Source organism: Phytophthora sojae (assembly GCF_000149755.1).
Source record: "Phytophthora sojae unplaced genomic scaffold PHYSOscaffold_3, whole genome shotgun sequence".
NCBI lineage: Eukaryota > Oomycota > Peronosporomycetes > Peronosporales > Peronosporaceae > Phytophthora > Phytophthora sojae.
Genome location: NW_009258117.1, coordinates 2,149,634 through 2,175,528, shown reverse-complemented (window position 1 = coordinate 2,175,528; position 25,895 = coordinate 2,149,634). Strand labels below are relative to the sequence as shown.

At 56.5% G+C, this 25,895-nt stretch overlaps 9 protein-coding genes across 9 annotated transcripts; 6 read left to right on the top strand and 3 right to left on the bottom strand.

The window, feature by feature from the left end:
• Nucleotides 1-2,437: 2,437 nt before the first annotated feature.
• Nucleotides 2,438-4,282, top strand: PHYSODRAFT_488429 (hypothetical protein; the record flags this gene model as incomplete). Its single annotated transcript, XM_009524305.1, has 2 exons — nucleotides 2,438-3,000; nucleotides 3,106-4,282. The coding sequence occupies 2 exons, from the start codon at nucleotides 2,438-2,440 to the stop codon at nucleotides 4,280-4,282; spliced, it is 1,740 nt and encodes a 579-aa protein (XP_009522600.1).
• Nucleotides 4,283-4,457: 175 nt separating this feature from the next.
• Nucleotides 4,458-5,662, top strand: PHYSODRAFT_490439 (hypothetical protein; the record flags this gene model as incomplete). The annotated part of the gene is made up of 5 exons (XM_009524304.1): nucleotides 4,458-4,568; nucleotides 4,756-4,864; nucleotides 4,936-5,187; nucleotides 5,258-5,380; nucleotides 5,445-5,662. The coding sequence occupies 5 exons, from the start codon at nucleotides 4,458-4,460 to the stop codon at nucleotides 5,660-5,662; spliced, it is 813 nt and encodes a 270-aa protein (XP_009522599.1).
• A 68-nt stretch (nucleotides 5,663-5,730) lies between these two features.
• Nucleotides 5,731-8,542, bottom strand: PHYSODRAFT_493684 (hypothetical protein; the record flags this gene model as incomplete). The annotated part of the gene is made up of 7 exons (XM_009524303.1): nucleotides 5,731-6,183; nucleotides 6,255-6,503; nucleotides 6,570-6,746; nucleotides 6,812-7,778; nucleotides 7,856-7,899; nucleotides 7,970-8,365; nucleotides 8,444-8,542. 7 exons carry the CDS (start codon nucleotides 8,540-8,542, stop codon nucleotides 5,731-5,733), a joined length of 2,385 nt encoding a protein of 794 aa, XP_009522598.1.
• A 167-nt stretch (nucleotides 8,543-8,709) lies between these two features.
• PHYSODRAFT_489594 (hypothetical protein) lies at nucleotides 8,710-9,819 on the top strand (the record flags this gene model as incomplete). The annotated part of the gene is made up of 1 exon (XM_009524302.1): nucleotides 8,710-9,819. The coding sequence occupies one exon, from the start codon at nucleotides 8,710-8,712 to the stop codon at nucleotides 9,817-9,819; it is 1,110 nt and encodes a 369-aa protein (XP_009522597.1).
• A 125-nt stretch (nucleotides 9,820-9,944) lies between these two features.
• PHYSODRAFT_493555 (hypothetical protein) lies at nucleotides 9,945-10,469 on the bottom strand (the record flags this gene model as incomplete). The annotated part of the gene is made up of 1 exon (XM_009524301.1): nucleotides 9,945-10,469. The coding sequence occupies one exon, from the start codon at nucleotides 10,467-10,469 to the stop codon at nucleotides 9,945-9,947; it is 525 nt and encodes a 174-aa protein (XP_009522596.1).
• Nucleotides 10,470-12,422: 1,953 nt separating this feature from the next.
• Nucleotides 12,423-13,922, top strand: PHYSODRAFT_312818 (hypothetical protein; the record flags this gene model as incomplete). Its single annotated transcript, XM_009524300.1, has 6 exons — nucleotides 12,423-12,517; nucleotides 12,603-12,660; nucleotides 12,732-13,034; nucleotides 13,111-13,202; nucleotides 13,270-13,693; nucleotides 13,779-13,922. The coding sequence occupies 6 exons, from the start codon at nucleotides 12,423-12,425 to the stop codon at nucleotides 13,920-13,922; spliced, it is 1,116 nt and encodes a 371-aa protein (XP_009522595.1).
• A 45-nt stretch (nucleotides 13,923-13,967) lies between these two features.
• On the bottom strand, nucleotides 13,968-15,970 carry PHYSODRAFT_491076 (hypothetical protein; the record flags this gene model as incomplete). Its single annotated transcript, XM_009524299.1, has 3 exons — nucleotides 13,968-15,076; nucleotides 15,148-15,346; nucleotides 15,428-15,970. The coding sequence occupies 3 exons, from the start codon at nucleotides 15,968-15,970 to the stop codon at nucleotides 13,968-13,970; spliced, it is 1,851 nt and encodes a 616-aa protein (XP_009522594.1).
• Nucleotides 15,971-16,221: 251 nt separating this feature from the next.
• PHYSODRAFT_298246 (hypothetical protein) lies at nucleotides 16,222-17,499 on the top strand (the record flags this gene model as incomplete). The annotated part of the gene is made up of 1 exon (XM_009524298.1): nucleotides 16,222-17,499. One exon carries the CDS (start codon nucleotides 16,222-16,224, stop codon nucleotides 17,497-17,499), a length of 1,278 nt encoding a protein of 425 aa, XP_009522593.1.
• Nucleotides 17,500-21,731: 4,232 nt separating this feature from the next.
• PHYSODRAFT_558511 (hypothetical protein) lies at nucleotides 21,732-22,161 on the top strand (the record flags this gene model as incomplete). The annotated part of the gene is made up of 1 exon (XM_009524297.1): nucleotides 21,732-22,161. One exon carries the CDS (start codon nucleotides 21,732-21,734, stop codon nucleotides 22,122-22,124), a length of 393 nt encoding a protein of 130 aa, XP_009522592.1. The 3' UTR covers nucleotides 22,125-22,161.
• Between the last annotated feature and the right edge of the window lie 3,734 nt (nucleotides 22,162-25,895).

The window sequence follows — 25,895 nt, the reverse complement described above, 5'->3', positions numbered from 1 at the left end:
CACTAGCACTAGGTGCCTTGATTCTGCAAAGCCATCCATCGACGCAACCAACGCAGCCAGTCAGAATAGTATTCTTGCTGATGTCAGCGAACTCAGAAGCTGCTCGTCTAATTGATACTTTGTCGTGTACCGGCGCAGCAATTCGATACCGTGGGTGAGCACATATCGCCTTCATAACTTCGACAACGACAGCATAGAACTCTGACTTGCTGACACCTGCATGAGCCCGAATAGAATGAAAAGAACCTCCAGCGAGCCAGGAAATCGTGATTTGGACCTTGTTTTCAGGTGTTATTGGCCCAATACCGGTTCTATTTTGTGACTTCATTGCATCACGCTGAAGTTGCAGCCGCAAAGATTCCACCAGCTCCTCGAAAGCTTTGACTCCCATTCTATAGTAGCGATGGAAGTGTCCCTCTTGGACGAGCCTGTCACGGTGCGAGACCCAATCCAGACGCTCGCGAGAGACAACAGCCGCCCTGCGGTACCGCCGGTACGCATTTGCAGCTACGACTGCAGCGACGCAAACGATGACACGAGAAACCTTCATACATTGCTTTTCTGCTGTTTGCTGATCCGTGATCCGAAAATGGTTGATGATCCCAGTCCAGGATCAGCGGATCACTCGAAGGGGACCAAATGTATTTATAAGCGCCAATCAAAATGCAGCATTACGGATCATGACCTGAGGTAGGAACCGGCCAAGTAAGAAAAATACAAGTGTACTGGCATTCGAACCACAGGTCAGGTGTATCAGTCTACCGTTAATAACAGCGTATGAATGGTACTTATGTTGTTTGCAAAATAGCCAGCAAATCGGGGAGCGTGAAAGGGGAAATAAAGCGCTAGAATTTGCAAGCGGCTTTGTACTCAAATTCCTCAAGTGGGGACGTCGTCCAAAACTCTGTGGTCAGCATAGTTTTGGGGGTCGACCCCTAAAGCAACATGAGCGCAGCGACCGTGATGCTCCGCTAGTATAAAAAATGTATTGAAGCTTAAGGCTGCAGGAATTGCTGTTTACCTTCGTGGAAGCTCACTCTAAAAGGCGACGCACGAGCTGCACAATAGTACGTGTTAGCAGTGATAATGTGAAAAACAATTAGGCCGTATAGTTTACCTCGAAGACGTCCACTAGTGCGCTCGGGATACTCACGCCGGAGCACGCGGCGGCGCCCAGCGTCGTCATGTAGTCCCAAATGGACCCTACATACCGAAGCTCGAAGTCGCGGAGGATCTGCGGAGCGAAATGCTCCGCAGGCTCCCAGAAGCCTGCAGCTTCGAATGGATGCTCCGTCAATCGTGAATACAACCGTGTTCGCTACGCTCGCTGTAGCAAGTAGGCAACCATCCATTGGGTTTTCACTTGAAATGGAATTTTTACCAACCCACCCGTAAAAACTTAATTACCCATCCACTGCATCGCCAGAATGTAGAATTTGGGTACACTCGTAATTTTTTCTTAAACATTCGTAAGATACCCGTCCCCGTTGAAGTCGAACTTCTAGCGGCATCTTGTTCTCTCCGAGGCATAGAGTGCCCGATGCTACCAGCTCACTCTCTGTAGCATCGACCACTTCACTGACCAAAGCACTTGAAGGCTGAGCATGCAACTCGCATCGCATCGCCGTCAGATGCTAAAATGACATCTGAGACCTCTCTTCTTCGAGCTACAAGCAGCCCCAACGCGACAGCGTGGTTATCGGAGCTCCTTGCGCGCTGCGTTGGCAACGAGTGGTTTCGAGCGCTATTGAGGTCTCTGAGATCGGCTGGCACGCGACGCTCGCCGCGAAGTCGGCTGCCGCGTGCAGTAGACGGCGCCAGTAATGTTGGTCATCCCTTGGCAATGTGCGACGTGTGAAGAGGACCATATGGCGCCGTGACGGTGGGTGCCAGCGACGAAAGCTGGCCGAGGAAGTTCGTGGGGGCAGCGAGTCTCTATCTCTTTCTCTCCAGCGCAACGCCATGTAGCGATGCGCTTTTTCGAGCAGATCCCGGGGTGCAAAACGGTGGCAATTGCGGGCCGCGAGTCTGTGGCCACCGCCGCCTTTGAACCACGTGCCCCTCGTTGATTTGTTTGGCGCCGTCGCTCCTTGCACCGGTGCCGGGCGCGGCTTTGGCGAGTTTTCCGAGCAGATACCCGCTTGTAACGGCAGAGATGGCCCCGCGCCGTTATTGGAGCCATCCTGAAAGGACGCACCTGCAGCACCACATACTACCTACATGGCTACACTAATGTCACTTGTATGTGCATAGAACTTGTGACAACCTATACCCTTTTCTCTCCGATTCACGAAATCAGTTCGGTTTTGAAAGGTGGTCCATCCCCTGACCTCTGTCTGATTAGAGAGCCATCTGACCGACTCCAGTCGCCAATTTGTTGCGTCGAGCGCAGGTGGCCCACGACGGCGCCAAGCTCATACAGCCATCTCCATAGTATATGCGTCTGGCCGTGCGTGACGTGACGGCGCTGCTGCAGGTGCGCGTGCGCGTGGACGGCTCACAGTTCGACAGCTCGCTCATGACGCAGCCCGAGTTCCTGCTGACCACGCGCGTGGTGTTCCGCAGCGTGCGGCACGGCGGCACGCAGCTGCAGGCGTCGTGGCGCGTGTTCCGCTCCTTCCACGAGTTCCAGGGCCTGGACGCGCAGCTGCGCCACGCCTTCCCGCAGGACATGAAGCTGCTGGCGCCGCCGCCGCCGCACAGGAGGCGCACGTGGCTGCGGCGCCACCGCAGCGCCAAGTTCCTGGCCAAGCGCTGCGCCGAGCTTAACGAGTACCTGGAGCGGCTGCTGGGCTGCTCCAGCCTGAGGCTCACGCGGTTCCTGGACCCGCGCGCGCCGCTGGTGCTGCGCTGCTTCAGCAACTTTGACGTGGGACTCACGAGTGCAGAGATCACGGCGCTGCCCAACCAGTTGGAGGGCTGCGTGCTGTGTCTGGACTACAGGGACGACGACGCCAAGGCCAGGATGAACGGCACGGTGGGGACGGTGGACAGCAGCGAGTACAGCGCGCTCGCGGGCGTCGAGTTTGAGGAGGAGATGCAACGCGACAGAGGCGAGTCCATCCGACAGCGGAGACCCTCGAGGCCAGCGGCGCGCAGCAGCAGCGAGGACGTGCGGCTCGACGAGCTGCAGGCCAACCTCATGGACGACAAGGCGCGCAACTTGGCCATGTGCACCAAGTACGAGTGCGCCTGTCGCGTCTCGCCCTTCCGCGTGACGCACAGCAAGATGATGAGGATGTTGCGGCTGCGCGGCTTCAAGCAGGCGTACGCGCCCCCGGAGGGTGCGCTCACGGCGCTGTATTGCGTGCTCTACAAGCTGCAACAGTACAACGATCTGGACAAGCGGCTGTACGACGCGCTTACGGGATTCCCGCCGGCGAACGGGGCGTCCAAGGCGCGGAAGGAAGACGGAGCGTTGTTCAGGGAGGCGTCGGATGCGCTGGCCAACGACCACTTGCAGTTGTCTGTGGGCGTGGAGCTGCTGCGCCAGACGCTGGCCAACTACGGATTGTTGCACGTCCACTCGCTGGAGCGGCACTTCCGCACGTCTGCGGTGGATCTCAAGAAGCGGTTGCACGAGTTCAAGTCGCGACGACAGCTGCGCGTGGGCGCGGTGGAGCTGGTGCTGCTGGCGACCATGTTGGATCTATCTATTCTGCTGATCACGAACGACCACGAAGGCTCGGAGCAGCAGATTCGGCCGCTTGCTGGCCTGCGGTCCATTCGCAAGGGCGGCCGCATCAGCTTGGCGTGCGGGTATATTCTGCCCACGCTCGTCTGCGTCAACGGGTTCTACCTGCTGGCCGAGCGCGAGCGTGTCGTACCAGGAACTACGCTGGACACCGACAGCGAGGAAGAGCAGTTACTGACAACGCAGCAGCGACGACGGAAGTGGCAGGGCGTGGACGAGATGGACCGGCGCTTCATGATGGAGATCGAGCGCACGCTCGCGGACGGCACGGACGCGTTCGCGCTGGCGTTTGACTTCGACCTGGCAGACTCGCTCAACTCGGCCATCCTGGACGCCGTCTGGGACGACTGCCAGCACAACCCCAACCTTTTCTACCTCTTCCAGCGACAAGCTCGGCAGTTCGGCAAGGGCCGCACGACCGCAAGGTTCTTCATGCAGTACATGGAGGTGGCGTTCGGACTCGAAGGGGCCAGCTACTTGGTGGACTTCTTGCTGCACGTACTTCCCGAGGAAGACCTTCGCAAGCAATTGCTTCACGCGCGTTGGATGCGACTGCACGGCCAAATTGCCAAGCGCGTATCACCGTGAGAATGAACAGGTATCAAACAACACACAACACGAACATGTTGCATGTAAGATAGCACTCGCATGTAAGTTATGGGATGGCAATATAAAAGAATCGTGACCCTGTAACGCAGCGGCGTTTTTCGCTCGCGTGACTGTTGAAGATACTGGCAAAGCGTCGCCCGGACGAGAAGGCGAGATGGAGGACGTGGTGAAGCTGCACGCCGCCTGGTGCAAGAGTTTGCAGCAGGCCGTGGAGACGGATGCGTGGGGGCAAGTGGTCGAGGCCGTGGAAGCCTACGAACGGTATGTTACGAAGCTGTGGCTGTTCTTGTAAAACCCTGCACTCATTTGGTCTGTGCAATGCAAGACTCGCGGGTCGCATCACGAAGGCGGTTCCAGTTTGCAAGCACCTCGCAGCACCGCAAAAGGCAAGTGTACTCCAGACAAAGCTTTTACTGTTGAACTGACACAAATGCTTGGGTGGATACGTGCAGGATGTTATTGAGAAGGTCGTCGTGGCTTTGGAGATGCGTGCCAAGTGTCTAAGCTCTGTCGACGGCCAACGGAAACCAACGAAGGAAGACATGGAGGACGTCCTGGATGGTACGAAGAGGCCACTTCACCTTGACGCTGCTGTATATTCAATCTAATCGTTTGTCTTGCAGCTCTTCGAGGAGCATTGTCGGATGAGCCCGAGGTGTTCCCGCTCGACGTCACTCGAGCCATGAGGTCCAAGACTCGTGAGTCCGTTAAAAAGGAGATCGACGAAATCGACGATGGCGCTGCGGCGGAGCTGGTGGATGCGACGTCTCAAGTGGCGGTGATGCGCTCCCCCGGTGCGACGTACTTGGACATCCGCATCACCAAGATCGGGCTGAAAGACGCCAGCGTGTACGTCAACCCCACTATGGCAGTATCGGTCTTCGGTGAGTTAGTTGGTGCATGTATTGAACACTGAAAGGTATTGATATCACTGGCTGCTTTGGGGTATGTTAGACTACAGTGGCAAGGCGATGGAGGAGACCCGAGAAACAGGAGCAGGGACCTGTAGTGAGCCTCGTCACGTGACGTTCAACGCGAACATTCAGCTCGCCACGAATTTGAGGAAGATGGAGGACCGTAAGTCCCTGCGCCTATCCCTCAAACTACTCACTACTCACCCTTTGTTGCTTGTTTCATTTAGATGGAGGTGCAATCACCTTCGAATTCTTCCACTACAAGGCCAAGAAGCGCAAAAAGAGCTGCCGCTGCTGGGCGCTGCTAGAGCTGGATGAGATCAAGGACGGGCCGGTCGTGCTGGAGCTCTACCAGAAACCAATGGATCCGAAGCGCAAGCGTATCCATCTATTCACCGAGAAAGAGCTCTATCTGCAGCTGGAGTTGCGGCTGCAAAAGCTATGAGGAAGCCGACAGTTCGATCAGAAGCTGACAAGTCGAAGCCATACTAGTGCACGAACCTCTGAGTTAGCTTAGCTGCCCAAAAATGCGACCATGTCGAGCTTCTGGACAGTGAAGCTGTCCCCGTCGTCGTCTTGCTGGGTGAAAGAGCTTCCGCGTGATGTCGACTCCTTCGCATCGTCAGCAGCGCTGGTCTTAGCGGGGTCGGCCTTGTCCTTCTCGCCCTTGGTTTTGCTCTTCTTGCCCTTCGAGATGGCACCGAAGCGCTTCTTCTTCACGCTTCCTTCCTTGACCGGTTTCTCCTTTGTCTTTGACGATTCTTGAGTTGAGGTCGTCTTTATCAGCTTGACAACATGGCGGAGGATATCGCCCGTGTCGTGCTGGTTTGAATCAGGCGGTGCTTCACCTCGCAGGGTACAGCTGATCACCTGGATGCATGTGAACTCCCTTCTGATGTCCTCTTCGGAGCGAATTCCTGTTCGTCGTAAATCCGCACTGTACTTGTTGAAGAACTGGACAAAATTCTACACGTTGTAGGTCGCAGCGGTGTAAGTAAATCATGGCATAGCTTGGAGCGCAGAAATAGTAAACTTACATGCAAGTCATTGTCAACGGTAGCAGCAGTGTTGGCCGGGTTGGAGAAGGAATGCGTACGCTGAAGCAAGCGCGCGCAATATTCTTTCGCGCACTGGTTCAGGTATTGCCGGACGACCTTGGAGAAGAAGAAAGAGCCAAAGATCCACTTTTTCAGGTCCGGGTAGTAATCATCGAGGGTGACCAGAAGCGTCTCCACAACAGGAGCGCCTTCATCCCACTTCTTTGAAAACCACAACTTGGTAGTATCCTGCAAACCCCAACACAAATCGTGAGTATCATCCACGACCAAATCTGTGCAATCTTTGGATATTACCTGCTCCACTTCGTGGAATATCTTGCTCACGATTAGATCGCAGGCGTTCGTGGCAAACGCAACGATGTCGGTCGACGTGGTGTCCAAACTGTCCCCCATGAACGTATCGAAGGCTTCTTTCTCTTCCGAATCCGTCTCAGCAAACGAGATTTCCTCCACCAATTCGGGACATTTCGCCTGCATAGGAAATAAAGCCCAGTCTAGTCTTCTCTCCCAAACCAAAGAACATATACCTAACGTACCTGCAGAATCTCTGCGTCGTTGATGAAGGAGCAGAGCATCTCAGCGTCCACAGTCTCAAGTTTACCAGCGATACTATCGTAGCGAATCTTCAACTCCTCCATGAGGACTTGCAAGCACGTCGCCACAACGCATCCCACTAACCGCCCACTCAACCATTCCTGGGCGATAGAAATCTGCGACTTGAGAATATTCACAATGTCATTCGGACGAGTTGACTGCAGCTCTCCCTGTGGACCAACGATGCACTCCTCCTCTCGTTTCCAGATATTAGTAACCCACGTGTGGATCTGGACTTTGATTTCATCGAGATAGGCCTTCATGAGCTCCTGGGACGTTCTGTCCAAGACGATAGAAGCTCGCGAGTGCTTGTACTTGATGATTTCCGAGTTGTAGTAGTCGATCCACTGAACGATCTGGAGGCGCTGAGCGATCCCAACGTCGGGTCTTGCGCTCAGCTTTGTTATTTCATACTCGAGCTGTGCGTTGTATGTAACCGTGAACAAGTGGATAACGTCAATTTCACTGGGGAAGCACGGCGCCACGTCGGACTGAACGATCTCCAGATCCATCATCAATTGCGTTGCCGCTTCGAGAACTGGGGTGAACAAATCCTTCTTCTCAGCCTCTGCTTCACTCTCGGCCGTGCGGAATATCCCCTCGATGCGCTTTGCAAGAAACGACGTGACTTCCGTCTTGCATCTCTCTCGAATGGCCGTGTTGAACTCTGCAACCGGCTTCAGCTGGTTGTCCAGGTACACCTCCTTCTTTGAGTCTGCGAAGCGCTGTCGCCGCGCCTCCATGAGATTCAGCACCTGAAACGCATCCAGCAGCCTCTGCTTCCCGAACTGAGCGATCTCCACGCAGTGGTGCAGACAGCCCCAGACCTCGGCGTAAATGCGGTTCTGCACGCTCTCGATGGCGCTCAGCCTGGACCCCATCGACGCCATAATTCGCGCTTGAGCCTTGCTGAACGAAGCAACATTGGATCAATTTAGTTTCGCGGCACTCACAGCTCACACAACGTTAATCGATACAAAACTTACCTGTTGCCTAGCTCGTCGCTCTTCTCAACTGCAGCAACACTCAACTATACACCACCGACACAATAATGTTTGAGTACACCAGGATAGTTACTTCCTACTGCTACAGCAGCGCACCTCGTGCAGCATCTTCTGTCTCCAGTCGTCGATCTCCTGCCACTTCACGTAGACGTCCACGAAGCCCATGAGCCCTCCGTCGAGGGCGTCGTGCAGCCCCTGCACCTTCCTCGGCAGCTCCTCGTAGAAGACCATCTGGTGCTCCAGCTCCTTCAAGTTGCGCCTCGCGATGCTGACGCCCGAGGACGAGGCCTTCTTCTCCCCGAGCTCCTCGTTCATGCGGCGGCAGTTGTGCCCCAGGTCCTCCAGGTTCTTGACGATCTGCCGCACGGGCGTCTCGAGCTCCAGCAAGGCGCTGGCGCGCTCGATCTCGTCCACTTGGGCCTGCACGAAGCCGTCCAGCTGACCCCTGGTGCTGTCCTGCTTGGCCACGTAGTCGCTCTTGATCTCTTGCAGCTGCAGGCAGCATTAAATTATTTTTTAGGTGAAAATGTTGAAGTGTTTTAGATATTAATTAGGATTTAGGCCCGGTACCAGCTGCGAGTTGAGCAGCGACGTGGACGTCGAGTCCTTGAGCTTCACGCGCAGAACCTCCACGGGGTCGCGCGCCTCCTTCTCCAGCAGAGACATCATCATCCTGACCAGCGCGGGTGCTGTAGCGGCTTGCCTGCCTTCAACGTCGGTTCAAGATCCGTTGTAAAAAAGCGGATGCACGATGATAAACATTGTGTGAGTTACATAAAGTGTGTTTTATTACCCGAGTTTGGACAATCACGTTAATCGTCAAGAGCAGGGCAAGGATGGAGACGTTGATGCGGGTGATGGCCGCTAAGAAGCGGGAGGTGTCGGCGGTGCAGGAGAAGAAGCAGGGCAAGAAGGAGAAGTATCTGCGTCGTGCCGAGGTCGAGTCGCTGCTGGAGGAGGAAGAAGAAGAACAGAAGAAGAAGAACAAGGCGAAGCGGAGCCAGGGGCAGGAGTCTCCATCCACCAACAAGAAGCGCAGACTGGAGCGCAGCCACGACAATGAGGACCCGACCACGGCCCACACGAGTAGCCAAGACGCAGACCATACAGAGAGGAGCAAGCAGGAGGAGGAGGAGTCCGAGGCTGTCCTGTCGTGGCCCGATCTGCGCCGCCGCCTGCGCGAGCTGGGTCAGCCCATCACGCTCTTCGGCGAGAGCATGAGGGACCGCATGGCGCGGCTGCGTCGCGTGGAGATCGACGCCGCCACCAAGCACGAGGACGAGCTGGGCGCGGGCCACGACATCCGCAACCGCTTCGTGGGTGGCGACGGCGGCGACCAGAGAGAGCAGATGGACGCAGCGGAGGACGCTGAGGAGTTCGAGGCCTCTGGCGCTGCTGGAGAAGGTGACGACGGTGGTGACAGGCAACGCCGCAGCAAGAAGCAGAGCGAAGAAGATGCAGAGGAAGAGGAGAAGGACGCGGACAAGATGGTCTACAGGTTCTTCAAGGGCATGCTGCAGCGCTGGGAGAAGGACCTGGCCGACAGACCGGACCACGTGAAGCGCACGGCGCAGGGCAAGATCGCCGTCAAGACCATGAAGCAGTGCAAGGACTACATCCGGCCGCTGTTCAAGCTGTGCAAGCAGCGCCAGGTGCCGCCCGACATCCTGCCCAACCTCGTGGACATCGTCAAGTTCTGTCGCCAGGGCGAGTTCGTGATGGCCAACGACGCGTACATTAAGCTGGCCATCGGCAACGCCGCGTGGCCCATTGGTGTGACCATGGTGGGTATCCACGAGCGTACGGGCCGTGAAAAGATTAACTCGAACAAGCAGGCACACGTCATGAACAACGAGTCCCAGCGCAAGTACCTGACGTCCGTCAAGCGTCTGATGTCGTACGCCCAGTCCATCTCGAACGTGCTGCCATCCAAGCGCGTATTGTGAGCTAGGCACACTACCGGTAGGGGCAACGAGACGTTCCAAGTAAATAAACCAGGATTTGAGCAAAGTTATGTTTATTTTTTGTTTTGCTTTTGTTGCATGCTATTGAATTCCTCCCACTAACTCACTTAGTGATGGCCACGACCTCGGCCATAACCTCCGCCGCCACCGCGGAAGCCACGCTGCTGGAACATTTGGTAGTCGCGGTGAATAGAACCAAGCAGCTCACTCGTGAGTGAGCACGCAATGCGGAAGCTGCGCTCGTTCTCTGCTGATACTAAGATCATCAACGGCTCATCGGCGTCTTCAGGCCCTCCTTCCTTCGACCCAGAGCCACGCCCGCGCACACGAATCTTGGCATTTCCTCCGGCCTCAACACTAATGCGCTTCATGTTCGAACCAGCAGGGCCGATGATACGACGCGTGACACCGAAATCACTGTCGTTTTCAATCCCCACAACGAGCTTTTCCAGGAACGCTGGCTCATTCGGGTCTTTGGGCCCATCATGGGGTCTACCGCCAGGTCCACCTGCTCCAGGCTTTCCTCGGGACGGGCGCTCGGGTCCTCCGCGACCCACAGGCGGTCCGTTGGGAGGAAATCCACCACCGCCGCGCTCAGCAAACACATCGACCAGTTGCTGCGTCACTTGCATCGAAAGCGGACCAACAGCAATCCCGTCGTCACCGAGCGCCTGCTTAACCTGGGGATCCGACGCAGGCAATGCCGGAGCTTGAAGCACCACGTTAAATCGCGCTTGAACCGGGAATGGCGACGGCATGTTGGGTCCGTGACAAAATGCGCCTGGCATCATATTCACAATTGCGGGAGATACAGCTTCGAAGACGCCAAGGATATGCTGGTCCGACAAGTTCAGCAGGAACAGCGGTGTGCCTGGAGTCACGTGTTGCTGGGCCAGCGCTTCCTGTTCCTTCTCCAGTCCAAATAGCATGCGTCCGAAGCACTCGTCGATCATTTGAGTCGTGCACGTGAACACAAATCCGGGTCCACTCGGTTTCCATCTCGGCACTGGTCCTTCGAATCCTGGTGGTGCGCCAGGGGCTCCGAGCAAACTTTCCGCTGCTTCCCGTCGCCGAGTTGCTAGCTCCTCTGCACCTCCTGCAAGTTTCGGTTCATCTTCCACGGACCGATAGTGCAGCTGAATCTGAGGCTGGTTATACAGCAAGCGCACGAGGGCGTGGCCTGTTTCCACATCCAGCTCATGTCCGTTCGAGCTGCAAGTAACAAGCAAAGCATAATGTCAATAATCCACATCCCAACAAGTAAAACAGTGTACTCCATCTCGTACCACTCAGGGACAGCAAGATGCTTGTTCTCAAACTGCGCGAGGCGTTCCCACGGACACTCGCAGATGCGCAGCCACTCGACACCGAACGCGCCTGCCCACTCCGTCTTTCCGTCCGCTTCGTAGGGCACAACCCCAGCCGCCAGGTCCTCTCCGGCCGACGTGTCAACATTCGCCATCGCACCATTCGCCAACTTCGCCACACCTTGGTAATGCATACTCGGCCCCACCGCGAAGAACAAAAAGACCTCATCAGACGTCTCGGACGCCATCTTGATCTGCTGCAGCACCGCTGCGGGCACGGCCCAGCGTCCGTGGTGCACGGAATGCGCCAGATTCAAGTAGCTCGCCGAGTGCACCAAGAAGTACTTGGCCATCTTGCCGTCGTCAGGCAGCTGTGGACCCGGCGGTGGCTGGTTGTGTCGCTCTGGCGGCGCATTAAACCCAGGTCCACCAGGCCCATCAGGTCCATGGTGATCCCGGCCGCCGTGTCTTCCACCCCCACGCGTCTCCTTCTCCTCCTTCTCGCCCTTGGGGAACGGCCGCAGCTCCGTCTCGCCGTGGGCGAAGTGACACTCGTCCCCAAAGGGGCACGAGCCCATCTTCTCCCAGTGCTTGCAGATGGCGATCTTGAAGAACTCGTTGACGGGCTGCGCCTTCCTGCGCTTGACGTTCTCCTCGTCCGCCACCTTGGACTGCAGCGCGAAGTCCGCCGTCTCGGGGCACTCCTCGCGCGCGAGCTTGATGTGTCGGTAGCGGCAGCTGGAGCCGTGCGAGCAGAAGCCCTGCTTGTAGAAGGCGCACTCGACGCGCTCCTCGTCGGGCACGTGGCGGAACGGGCACTCGGGCACCTGGCACTCCATGCCCCAACGGCACTCGGGCATCTTGGACATGTCGTACTGGTGCAGGAACTCGCAGTTGTCGCCCTTCATGCACAGCGCGCGCAGCCAGTGGCGGCACACGACCGTGCCGCGCTTGAAGTCCTTCTTGGCGCCCTGGTTGCCGAACGTGGCGCCGCCCACGCCCACCACGGCGCCGCTGCGCGGCTCGCCGCCGTCCATGCGGTCGTCGCCGTCCTCGGGCAGCAGCATCTCGAAGTCGAACGACAGACGCCGCTCCTCCTCGTCGCGCAGCAGCAGCCCCAGCACCATGGTTGCCTGCTTGGCAGCAGCCTATCTTATGCTTGGCATAGTGGGGTCAAGTGAAAAGAGGCACCCGAATAGAAGACCGTCCAGTATTCGTTGTTCCGCATTCTTGGCATTGGTGGCCTCCACAAGGGAAAGCTAGCAGCGGCGGAAGACCATGGCGGCGCCCACCAAGGAGCTCAAGGAGTGGCTGGACGAGTGGCCGGTCGTGCGCGACCTCGTGGACGAGCTGCTGCTGAGCCTCAAGCGCAGGTCCGTCCCTCCTGCTGCGGTGGTGGATGTAGCAGTCCTGCGCGCTTTAATACTGACAAGTGTGCGCATGTATACATGTACTCAGACAACTGCGGGGCTCGTACGAGACGGCCAAGATGACGACCAGCGTGCTGAGCAAAGTGGTGCGTATACAGGAGCGGCGAATGACGCGTATAAGTATACGATGCTAACCCGTAGCGCCAATGTGCTGCAGCTGGAGACGGTGGAGTGGTCCACGGCCGGGGAGATTCTCGAGAAGATCCGGCAGCTCGGCCACATGCTGACCAAGGCCCACGCGCACGAGCTGGCCATCGGCAACGTGGTGCGCCGCGTGCTGTACATCATCCGCGAGGAGCACTCGAACGCGCTCAAGCTGTCGTCGGCGGACGGCGGCGCCGCTGCGCAGGTGCCGGCGCCCCCGTCCAGCCGCAACAACAACCTATCGCGCTCGCTGGGCACCATTCTGACCCCCGGCACGGACACGGACCTGTCCATCCCCATCGCCGACCTCAAGCTGGTGCGTGCAGCGTCCTGCACCTATGAAGACTTGGAACTATCTAGTACTTACTCTGTTGCTGCCGCTGTTGTTCCAGTCTGTGATGGAGGGCATTGCGGAGCTCGTGGACGAGATCGACAGCCTCCACGTGAACATCGCCGACCAGGCCATGGAGTACATTCACTCGGAGTACGTGGCAGTCGGCTTGGTTCGATCTAAGTATTATTTTGATGCTGACGCTGGTGCACTTTTGCAGTGAGGTGATCTTGACGTTCGGCATGTCACTGTCGGTGGAGGCTTTCCTGAAGACGGCGGCCAAGAAGCGTCAGTTCAAGGTGATCGTGGTCGAGTCTGCGCCGTCGCTGAACGGCCAGCGCACGGCTCACGCTCTGGCGGAGAGCGGCATCCACGTTACAGTTATTCCGGACAGCGCCGTGTTCGCTTTGATGGCGCGTGTGAACAAGGTGGTGGTCCCCGCCGCTGCGGTGGTCGCCAATGGTGGTCTTATCGCCCAGTCCGGCCTGCAGAACATTGCTCTGGCCGCCAAGAAGTGCTCGGTGCCTGTGGTCTGCGTGGCTGGTCTCATCAAGCTCTCGCCCCTGTACGCGCACGACCTGGACGTGCTGAGCGAGCTCATGGCTCCATCCAGCATCTACAACTATGAGGACACGGTCGACAATGTACGAGTTCATACGCGCCTGATTCTTGTATCTAATTGTTCTTACGCTGACACATTGTGTTTTTCTACTGTGACTGTTATTTTAGCTGGAGGTGTTGAACCCGGCATACGACTACGTGCCGCCTGAGTGCGTGAGGATTTTCATCACTAACACGGGCGCCCACCAGCCGTCGTACATCTACCGTCTGCTCGCCGAGTACTACTCGCCGCAGGACTACCAGCTCAGCTAGATTTGTTTGATGTGATGCCAATACGCAGAAGACGCTTTGCTCTTTTTAGTCCAAAATCCAGCGCGACTTGTTCGGCTTGGTGCTGTATAGAAACGGGTGCGAGTGATACATGCGTTGAATGACCGCGAGCTGCTGCGAGACCAGCAGTCCCTCGCCGATGAGATCGTCCAGGTCCTCTTCGAAACGTTCCTGTTCCTCCTCTTGGAAAAGCGCGCGGTACGCCTCGAAGAGATCACGCAGCTGGTGCAGCAACAAAATGAGGAACCCAAGTTCGCGGACACCAAGCACAGCCTCATCGCTCGCCCCTGATCCGCGGTTCTGCTTGTTGAGCAGCCGTTCGATGTCGCGCAGGTTGTTGCGCAGGAACCCAGCAATCTCGCTCGAGTCGTAGTACAGTCGGTCGCTCATGCGCTTGTAGATCATGTGGAAGGCCGACGTGACCAGCTTGTACAGGCCACCGAAGACCAGGAACGTTGGGATCGTGGCCAGTATCTGCAGGTTCAGCTGGTTCGCGTGCATCAACTCGTCGATCGCACCCATTGCCACCATCAGCTCCTTCTTGATGAACTGCACCTGGATCAGCAGCATGCGGACGATATCACCCGTCATCAAGTTCCTTACAGCACTTGCCAATTGCTTCTCGTACTGAAGAGACACCACGGACATGTCCATCTCATCCATGATGCGGTTCATTTCAGCCGACGAAACGTTGGGGTTTGTGTCCTTGACGAAGTCGGACAGCATACGACGCAGACTCTGTTTTGTGTCCAGCAACGCCATAGCATCTTGGATCTCGGGCTTCTGGTTCAGCACCACTTCTCCGAAGATGGCCTGGAGTGGCTCCACCATGTGCTCATTCAAGAACTCTTGCAGTGCCGCACGCATGGCAGCGATGCCCGCCCGGAACTCATCCTGGTTATTCACGACCCAGAAGCCTCCTGCAGTGAGGCAGATCGCCACGGTGGTAACCTGAAGCCATCGCTGACGGATCTTGGATGGTGGGCGGCAAGGCGCAAGAGCCGCTTGGAAGCACCGCGAGAACTGCGTCTGTGCTGTGCGGAACACCGACAGGTTCGTCTCCACTCGGCGCAACGAGCTGACCACATCTTCACTCGATATGACGCCATTGCAGCCCTTCTCAAAGATGTTTTCGTCTGCAGGACATCCATTTCGTTAGTCACTTCCCCTAAGCATTGCACACCCAACCATAGCTCTCCATCCCTACCAAAGTAGAACGCCGTGAAGATCAGTGGATCCTGCGACTTAAACGCGCCTTGTCCCTTTCGAGGCGGACAGATCCCATTTGTACTGTAAACCAGCTCCAGCAGGGTCATCCCCTCCTTCATCCTTTCCGCCAACTGGTCATAGTCCTCGAACGTGCCCGAGCACCTAGTCGTCAGCTCCTTCAGCATTCCAATCTTCCTCTACACATGCATACGCCAATAAACACCCACTTCATCAGTTCTATATCCTCCTCCTCACTGCACTCCAGTCCACAGTCGTACCAAATGTGCCTCCAGCGTCTCCTCCAAGCTGCGGATCCTCTCTCCGACCGTGATCCGTTGCGCCCGCGTCATGAGCCACTGCATGGGCCCTCTCTGCAGGATCTCGCGCACCGTCCTCTTCTTCAACTGCTTCCAGAAGGCCACTGCGCGCGGCATGAAGTCGATGGTGCGCACCAGGTCCACGAGCGCCGCGTGCAGTTGATACGTCGTCACATGCGCCCACAACAAGCGCACGCCGCTGTCGATCACTGCACGCTGCTCGGGCCTGTACACCACTGAAGTGCTGCTGTCATTTGCGTACAGGCGGTGGCGCTGCAGCAGGTCGGAGACGTCCGCCAGCGCCTTCTGGATGGCGGACGCGGCGCTGGACGGCACCGGAACGCTGTAGCACTGCGAGACGACGGCCAGAGCGCGCGCCAACGCGTCCGCGTGCGGACAGCGGTCCACGGAGCTGCGGCCGAGCGACACGAGCTCTGCAATCACGGCGGATGTCACGCCTTCGTGCGTCGTGGGCGCCGACACGGCGGTGATCACTCGGTCCATTACGCCTGCGGATCTGTTGGATACAATGTATCTGATACGTTTGGCTCACCTCTCTACAAGAAACTTCTTCACGACCCACTTCGTTATACGGGACATGGTCCGACTGACCATCATTCTGACGAAAAGGCAACTTGCGCCATAACTGCTCTCTGCCTTGAGGTCAGAAGTGCGCAAGCCCCAGATCGACAGATCGATTACTGCCTCGTAAGCGTAGAAGTCAGTGCTGGTATAGCTGAGTGCCGTGCTATTATATGCAGGGCGACGACAAGGCCATGGATGAGCTGCAGCTCGCGGCGCTGCCGCCGCTGTCCCCGACGACGGAGCGCGCCTTCTCGGAGGCGCTGGAAGATCTGTCCGAGCTGGACAAGTACGACGAGCCTTCCGTCGTCAAGCTCGAAGAGACTACCGCGACTCCGCAGCGCTTGCTGCAGAAGGTCCGCGACGCGGAGGCGACGAGTTTGAGGATGGCCACGCCGCCGCCTTCGGCGCCGCGGAACCAGGACGACATCGGCCGCATGAGCCCCGTTAATTCCTTGATTGATCTACCGTCTGAAGCTTTTCAGGACTCGGCGGAGGCCAAGCGAGCGAGACGCTCCGCTATTGAGAAGAAGTCGAGACAGAGGAGGCAGGCGATGCTCAAGCGGATGAGAGAGGAGGTCAAGCAGCTCGAAAATGTGTACACTGAAATCGTCAAAAGGAAGCAGACGCAGTGCTGGGACTCTAGCTCTAATGGTGAGCTGGCAGCGGTATCGATGGAAGATCTGCAGAAGAAATACTCAGAGCTGTCGCTGGTGGCCCACGCGTTGGAAGAGGATCAGGCAGCGCTTCGAGAGGTGCTTCGCAGCCACGAAGATTTCCATGAGAGATTGAGACGCTTGGCGGAAGAAAGAGAAGACGAAAACTCGCTGTGGGATAGCGGCATACCGCCGAGTTCGTCCTTCTCTGTGAAGTTCCGCCTGCATTCCCCCGAGGAGTGTTATGCTATTGTTCGCGAGACCTACAAGGAAATTGAGAGGTTTTGTGCAGCTGATCACTTTGAAACAACGGGGGCAAGCTTCATGGGGTGGACTGACAAACGGAAGGTTGATCGCGAACTCCAAGTGCTCCAGTTCTGCTTTACCAAGCGATTTCCGTTTGAAAGCGTAGAGAGTTTACTCGAGAAAACCTGGCAGATTTTCTCCAATGGCTCCAAGATGGCGGAAATGTCCTTCGACCGATCTGTCCGCACACGTTTCGAGGTGCTTCAAGTATTGAACGACAACTTGATAATTGTCCGGCGAGATCACAAGATCCCAAGCATGCCCATATCGTTTGGCTCGGTCCAGATTATTTTCCGCCTCCGTACGCCAACGGGATTTACAATGTGCAGCCGCACTATTCCAGTGCCTGAAATTCAAGAGGCAATGGAACCTCACGAATACTTTTACGATGCGCTTCATTGGTACGTGAAGGTTAAGAGTCTCTGCTTTCTGATCCACAGCGCTGATAATACTTATCGGTGCCATGAAAACCTTCAGGACGCGCTTTAACCACTTATACGACGAATTCGGCAACCCCGCAGGTTGTGAAATCGTAGCGGGTGGTTCCGTTCTGGACCACAACCAGTTGCAGTCGAGATATTGGCTGTTTGAGCTCATGTGCTCGGTTTTGCGCTGGGAAAATGCGTGCGTCGCGCCGCTGTTGCTAAAACAAATTTAAATGATCGAAGTTATCCCAGCGGAATGACCAGCATGAGGTACAGTCTGGGAAGAGTGGTTTTGGATCCAGGTCGCAAACCAAATCATATCCAAGTACACCGTAAGTTACTTGTTTTATCATTAAGAAAGTGACGCCGCCTTGTTGCCACTCAAAAAGATCTATTAGCTAGGCGGTAGACTGCTTTGTTAAGTCATCGCCATCGTATCCCCACAACTACGATTTTCTCGTAGGCAGTCTTTGAGCTGGACGACCAGTCCGTCATAGCTGAACAAGAGGATGGAAACAACAATATCGTGCTTGAATGACTAGGGTACATCCTTATACGACAGCAAGCAACCTGGCCGAACGGTAGTTCGGGATTGGAGGCGTGGCTTTAGGTACAAAAGACCCGGGAAATTGCTAAAGCTATTAGTCCAGTGCAACTGTCGTGGGCTGAGCGTAAATATGACCAAATTCTCAGATGCATCACTGCACCTCCACCCACCAGTTCCCATTCTAAGATGCCGAAATCTGCTCACTAGAAGTAAACGTGTTCTTGGACGGCCAAAAACAAGGGTGCGTTGCGTTAGGCTGGGAGGACTACTTTAAATTCCAAAAAGTCTGCTCTGTTGTAGCTAACGTTATTAATAGCTCGATTTTACCAACTCAAGACCAACACTATCTTCCATACTGGAACACTTTGAAGAAACTAATAGATGTCTTCTTTGGCTACGTAGCCAAGTCTTGTGCTAGGGTACTGAGTGGTCGAGTGTTTTGGCGCCACTACAAAGCTAAGCCAAATCCAAAACAACCACCGTCAATACATGCACTACCAGGTAGCAGTACCAAACAGTGGTTACATACTATGTTCACATGCAAGTAGCAAATGAGGGGCTTCGCCCCTCATTTGCAGCGCCTGCCATCATTTTTCTTAGGAAATTTTCAGGAAGGTGACTCAATATTAAATTTTGTGCAAAAGGTGATAGAAGGATTTGTGTCGAGATTGTTGCAGTTGGCAAAGCACACGCCAGCCCGCTTCACCGAACGTGGTTGGGTGCGTCCAAACAGGAAGATTGGACGGCAATGGAATGTCGGTGGTGGCCGACTTGGTGACGTATGAGCTCTCGTCACTTGACTTCAACGTGGCTTCAACGTGGCTTCAACGTAGCGGTAAGGCGAGCGATCGAAGCTCGCGGCTCGACAATATGACTTACACGGATTGGCGCAGGACGCAGTGGCAGAGGCAGCGATCGCGTCGATTCCGGACGTGTAGTGACGTCGTTCGATGGAAGGAGGCCGGTGAGTACTCTACAGGTGAGCAAGGAGCTGTAGCGTAAGGCATAGCGACAGAGCTAACGATGAATGGCACTTTCAATTTCTCCACCAACTCACCTAGCGGCCTTCTACTCGACTCGCATTCCTGAAAGTCGCTACAGGTTATGAGCCCAAGGACCGCAGCCTGCCGATTACAAGACCGAGTCGATGTCGGTGACCGGATGGCTCGACTTCACGGACTTGGACAGTCCCCAGGCCATGCCACCTGCCGCGAAGGCAGAGCGGGCACATCGTGCGGCCCTCCGCCGTGTCCACGGGGAACTGCGGAGCCACCTCTACGTCTACACCACCCTTGAATGACGGCCACGACGGGCGACGTTCGAGAGCGACCGCGAACCAACCTCCCCTGACATGGGCACGAGATCAAGCCCATCAGCGCACAGCACGCGTCTGTCGGACGAGGACATGGTCGCGGTGCTGAAGGCTCTGCTAGATGACGCCATGGAGCTCATCGAGATTCAGCAGCGGATGATCCGTGACGGCAAGGTCGCGGTCGCGTTTGAGGAAGCTCGGGAACGTCGGCTTGACGAGATGCGCCGCTCCCTGGCTGAGGAAGAAGAGGCCAAGCATGGAGATGCTGGCTCTGAACAGCAACGCGACGCTGGTGACGACAAGCACATGGCGGCCAGCACGCTCAACGAGCCGCACAGTGGCGCACAAGCAACTGCTGCCACACATGGGCCACACGGCGACTTGCAGCAGACATTACCGACTTCGACTGCTGCGAGTGCTGACAACGTACCCAAGGACACCGCGGGGTCAGCCTGCGCTGCCGCGCAGCCTACACAGCGGAATCTTCTCCCCAGTCCTGCAAAACCTCCCAGGCCAGTCCTGCCATCTGGTGATGAAGAGAAACCGCTGGTCCCTGTGCAAGAGACAGCGGCGGCCGCAGTGACGAAGTCTCCCAAGCTCAAGGACATCCACTGCCAAACGACTCCTGAACTGCCCAACGTGGTCAACACAGCTTAAGGCCTCGGTGCTCGGCACTTTCCTGGAGGGACACGCGAGCAGGAGCTACCACGACTTTACTGGAGGCCGCGACGTCAGCTACGAGGAGCTGGTCGCGCACCTGAAGAAGGAGTTCGGCTGCAACCTCAGTCAGTATGAGCTCGGCAAGCGCCTCGACACACACAAGCGCGCAGGCGACACCTGGAAGCAGTGCGTGACCTACCTCAAGTTTATCGAGCGGCTGATGGTCGGCGACCGATCACAGCTGCTTCTGGAGACCGTCTGTAACAACGCGTGCCCAGAGCTCAAGTCAATCCTTCTCAGCATGATCGACGACATCAGCACCAACTACATGCAGGAGCTCGACAAGGTGATCGATTTTCTGATTCGCTCTCAAGGGGACGGACGCCGCGTCGGTCAGGCCAAGGTCGGTGGACGTGGAGGCGGTGCCGGCCGTCCACAGCAGCAGCGATGTCAACCAGGACACGGTAACAACAAGAAGCAGGGTGGCCACACGCAGGGAGGCAGCCCTCATGGAGGCAGTCAGCAAGGGGGCAGTTAGCAGCAGCAACAACAGCGGATGAACAACAATCAGCGTCAAGGTCAGCAGCGCAACGGCGCAAACGCGAACGCATCCGAGAAGATAATCACCTGCTGGAACTGCGGTGAAGTGGGTCACAGGCAGGCGCAGTGCACGAACCCGAAGAAGAACACACAACAGGCGTCAGCCCGCCAGGCCCAGCAGCAGAGCAAGACGCCGGGGTCTGAATCCGAGGATGATGGGACGTCGGAGCTATGGATGGCTTCAAGTGAGCACGGCGCCCCTACCCAAGCAGCGTCAAGTTGGCTGATCGACTCCGGAGCATCGCACTACATGTGCTCCAGCAGCGCTGACCTGTTCGGCACTTCCCCGTCCAAGCTGATCATCAAGGTGGCCAACGGCGGGTTGCTCCATGAGAGCGTCAAGGGGAGCTGCATCCTGCGGGTGCGAAATCCTCAAGGCGTCCGCCCCGCGCTTCTCCACGAAGTACATCATGTACCCGACCTAGACCGCAACTTGCTATCTGTGACGGAGATGGGTGAGCGGGGGATCACGACGCTGTTCGATACAGCAACCTGCAGCTTGAGGAACCAGCGTGGTGAAGTGATCGCTGTTGCCGAACGCCAGGGCAAGGTATGGGTACTCAACGGAGAAACTGTGGACGCGAGCGCTGACTCAGTGGCAATGTTCGCCCAGGTCCCGAAGGCAATCCTCCAGCACTGGCATGAGCGGTTAGGCCACCTCAACTTCCAAGATCTTCCGCGGATGTACTCAAAGGGCCTCGCAAGTGACATGGATGTCATCTCGAAGTAGCTGCGATTCTGTCTCTCGTGTGCAGAGGCAAAGCAGACCAGATCCCAGCAGCCAACCGTTGATACCTCGGAGTCCGCGCCAACGGATGAGATCGGCGCAGTACTCGGCGTGGACCTGAAGACGGACATCCTGCTCGCCGACAGGAACGGGAACAAACACATGCTCACTATCGTCGACTACGGCTCGAGCTACAACCGAGTGTACCTCCTCCAGACCAAGGATGAGGCCCCGAAGCGGCTCATGGACTTCCTACCTGAGTTCGAGCGGCAGTACGGCGTTCCGGTGAAGCTGATAAGGTCCGACGGAGGCGGCGAGTTCTTAGGACGGGAGTTCGAGGCCTACTGCACGCGCCACATCATAAGAATGCAGTCGACGCTCCCTGACACTTCCGCATCCAACGGCAAGGTGGAGCGCATACACAGGACGCTGATGAGCTCAGGGCGCGCCATGCTGTGGGCATCGGGCTTGCCGGGCCGGTACTGGGGCGACTCGGTCAAGTACGAGTCGAACATACGCAACCGAGTCCCAACCAGAGCCAACGCTGACAACCGAGCCCCACTCGACGTAATCGCCGGCAAGACTTCGAAGGTGGCTCATATTCTGCGGTTTGACTCGACTTGCACAACCCATGTCGCTCACAAGAAGGCTGCGTCGGTGAAGCGCCGGGCTGAGAAGGCCGTGGTGATCGGGATCAGCGAAACCCAGAAGGGGTACCGCTTGTTCCTATCGCGGACAAGGAAGATCATCACAAGTGCAGATGTGCAGAACATCTGCAGCGGGGCTGCTGTAGCTTTGCGTCAGAGGAAGCTTAATAGACTCACAGATCTCAGCTTAAGATAGCCCGTTCTAATACCAGACCGTACACCTTACGGACTCCAAGAGTCAACCCTTAACTCTTAACTGTGTGAATCTCAGCCTGAATGTATTTCCCTTTATTGCGGCAAAGCCGCCTACGATGTAAATGCATCCGGTTCACTATCTAGCATAGTGAACCCTAGTTAATCAGTGGCTCTGAAGCCATGTACTGATTATCCTACTTATTTAGGTTAGACAGTGTGTACCCACTTCGTAACCCTTCGGGTAAATCTCGTGTAACCCCGTTACACCCTCCCCCACCAAACCGTGGACACGGGTGTTCACGCTTAACGGTCAACCGCCGGGTCTTGTTCCGTCAAGCCTCCTTTCAATCCACATCGCGTGGACGTCTCTGAGAACTTCTCGGCGCCACGCGCCCTCACATGACTTCAAGTCATAAAGCCTTTTGGTCTTTCGACCGCAGACAGCCTCTCGCGAGATCCGCCTCGGAGCCTCGCTCCTCTCGTGCTCCTGCACTGCGTGCCTCCGCACCTACGCGAACGCCGGCGCCCGCGCGCACACCCTCGATGTAACAGGGTTACACGCACAAGTGGCTACAGTCACTTGTAACTCTAACAGACACGACGTCTGTTAGAGGTTCGAAAGACTTCCTCGACCTTGGTGTAGATACACCAAAGGCTACATACATTTACGACCACCACGACGGGTGGTCCATAGAGACTTATGATTCCTATTGGCTGAGAGCAGCATCTCTTAGCCAATGAGCGACATGCATAGCATTGGAATTCTGCCAACCAGCCGTTGGCAGATTCCTATCTTAGAATATTACATTTAGAGGAAGTCAGAAACATAAAACAAAAATAGCAGTTCACATTTTAACCCAAAAACATTATTTGGATCGATTATTTAGATTAATCTATACTCGGAGGCCCGAGTATAATTAACTCTAATTTAAACTAAGCTACGCTTCCTCACATACACGCGCACACGTGTAAGCTAAAGTAGTCAGCCAAAGTAGGCCCATTACACCTGGTAGCACTTTGTAGTCCGTCCAACGACCGACTACATGAGTTCGTACGTCACCGCACGAACGCGGAGCTGAGAACCTTCCCATGGATAAGGAGGTGTCCATGGAAAGCTCCACTACGCCTGCAACTCACGTTGCACGCGCTGACTGTCCCCACCTGTCGGACCCAGAGTGGGAAGCTCTCAAACGACTGTCAACAGTCATTGGTAAGGCGGCTGTAGCTACGATGCTGCGTACGCTAACACCGACTGAGCAACATGGTGTTGCTCTGGGATTCATCATGAGGGAGCAGTGAGATGCTGCTTCGTCTACCACGGTGTCGTCGGGGACGACACCGCGCGCGCAATCGCTGAAGCTCAGCGTGAGCAATTACTTTGGAAGAGAGGGCGAGCATCTCCTCCGTTGGCTTGTCGAACTCGACACTGCCATTGCGGCTCGACGCATCGTCGACCCGTTGTCGAAGGTCGCGTTCGCCATGTCATATCTTGGCGGACGTGCAAGAAGTTGGGCGTATGGACGCCGACTCTCGGATCCTACGTGCTTTAGCGCGTACGAGGGTTTCAAGGAGGAGCTCAGACAAGCGTTTGAGCCCCCGCAAAACGAGTTCCGGTCGAGGGCGGAGTTCCTCGACCTGCAGCAGGACAAGCATGATGTCCATGCTTACGCTCAGAGAGCACGGTACTTGGTCTCGAACATCGTGACCAATCCGATCGACGAGGCGACCAAGGTCGTCACGTTCATGAAGGGGCTGAGAGATGGGCCTGTGAAGACCTATCTCTTCCGTGAGTACCCGAGTACTCTCGAAGCTGCAATTACTCTGGCAATGCAGGAGGAGTTTAGCCTGCGGCAGGCTAAGCTGCATGCACATGTGCCGAGGCCACAGCCACGCCCGGTAGTGAGGACGGGAGGCCCAGAACCCATGGACCTCTCGAGTGCTGCAACTACTGGACCCCAGCAGTCGCAAGGAAAGAATGTGCGATGCTACCGATGCGGTAGAATCGGTCACTTTGCTCGGGAGTGCACGGCCTCCGTGCACCAGCAGGGTGGCTATCGCGGCGGTGCCGGGCACCGTCGCAACCAAACAAAAAACGCTGGACGCCAGTAGGCGCGGGGCGCCCTACTGGTAATGCAGTTCCGCGTGTCGACCTTGGACACGCGACACTGAGGACTGCAGCCCCCAGTGAGGTTCATTCTCACTGCAAGAACCAAGATGACAAGCCTGACCTTGTCATCCTGAATGTGAACTCGATGAAAGCAAGCGGCTCTCTCCGGGCTTTGGTAGATTCTAGCGCGTCGAAGAACTTTGTTCGACTGCGAAGTCTATCAAGGCTTGACTTCGAGGATTTAAAGATACCTCGAAGTATGTTGGAAGTACGACTGGCAACGGGTGCCATCGTGAAGACCGAGAAACGCATGGTACGCGTGCGCTTCACGTATGCAGAACAAGAGTTTGCCAAGACCTTTATCGTCCTGGATCTGGACGATAAGTTTGACATTGTATTGGGCATGCCGTGGTTTGCACGACATGATCCGGTCATCGATTGGGAGAAGCGCACTCTCGTGCGCTTCGGTCGCGACAGTGGAGCAGTTAGCGATGGCCCTGTTGCCGCTACGCACGCACCGACAGGTGCGCGCGACTCCCCACTCGAGACAGCGCCTAATGCCGCTGCCCCGGAGCGCCCTGGGCGCGCGCGACCACGCGCGCAAGAGCAGCTAGCGTCGGCGTTGCCGCCGACAGCTAATGAAGGAAATGTGTTGACCTCGGAGGTCGACACCCGCTTTTCAGCGAATCAGGAAGAGTCTCCGGCCTCAAGGGGCACGGATGACGCAGACGAGTCACACGCCTTAGCCGTGGAGTCTGACGCGAATCTGATTGGATCAGGTCTAGCCAATAATAAGAGCCAAGGTGATGTAACGCCGTCGACTCCGGGAGTCGATGGCTTGGGTGAAATTGATTCGTCGGCTCGGGGAGCCGACGTATCTTCCGTAATGGGGGTCTCCGCCAACGGTTGGCGTCGAGGTATTGAAGTCGCATCGACTCCGGGAGTCGATAGCTTGGACGAAATTTCGCGTCGACTCCGGGAGTCGACGCACCCTTTGTAACGAAGGGCTCCGCCAATAATAGGCGTCAAGGTGAAGTTGGCGTGTCGGCTCCGGGAGCCGACGCTGCAGGCGGTGCGGACGGTTGCAAACGTCCCGCACCGGGGAAACTTGCATGCTGTCGTCCAGCCGGGCTGCACGACGAAGCGCCGGGCGACCAAGCCGGGCTTGAAGTCGCTCGCCCGCGGGATGAACCCGCCGGCGGTACTAAAGAAGAACACCCGTCCACGGCTGGGCCTGGACGAGGTCAAGAACCAAGCGGAGCCGGGCTCCGCAAAACAAGAAGACGGAGCATACGAAGGTCGCTGCGCAAGTCTCGGCCTGGGACCGAGACGCTACAAGGAATGTCTGCCGGGCATACGGAGGCTGAGAAGCCGGACGTTGAGACGTTGAACGTCTTGACGCGTACCTGTGCCGGGTTCCGGTACAGGGAGATGACTCTCGCTAACCCTCCGACGCAAGCGTCGAAGTTGACTTCGCTTCCAGTCATGAGCTGGAAGCGCTTCGCGCGTGACTTGCACGATGGACGCATCGAGCAAATATGCATTCTCTCGGACGCCGAGAGAACGAAGAGCGAGAATGAAGAACTGAGACAGTTCTTCATGGAGACCACCACTGAGAACGAGGACACTTTCAGTGCGAAGACGAAGAAGGAGCGCTTTGAAGAG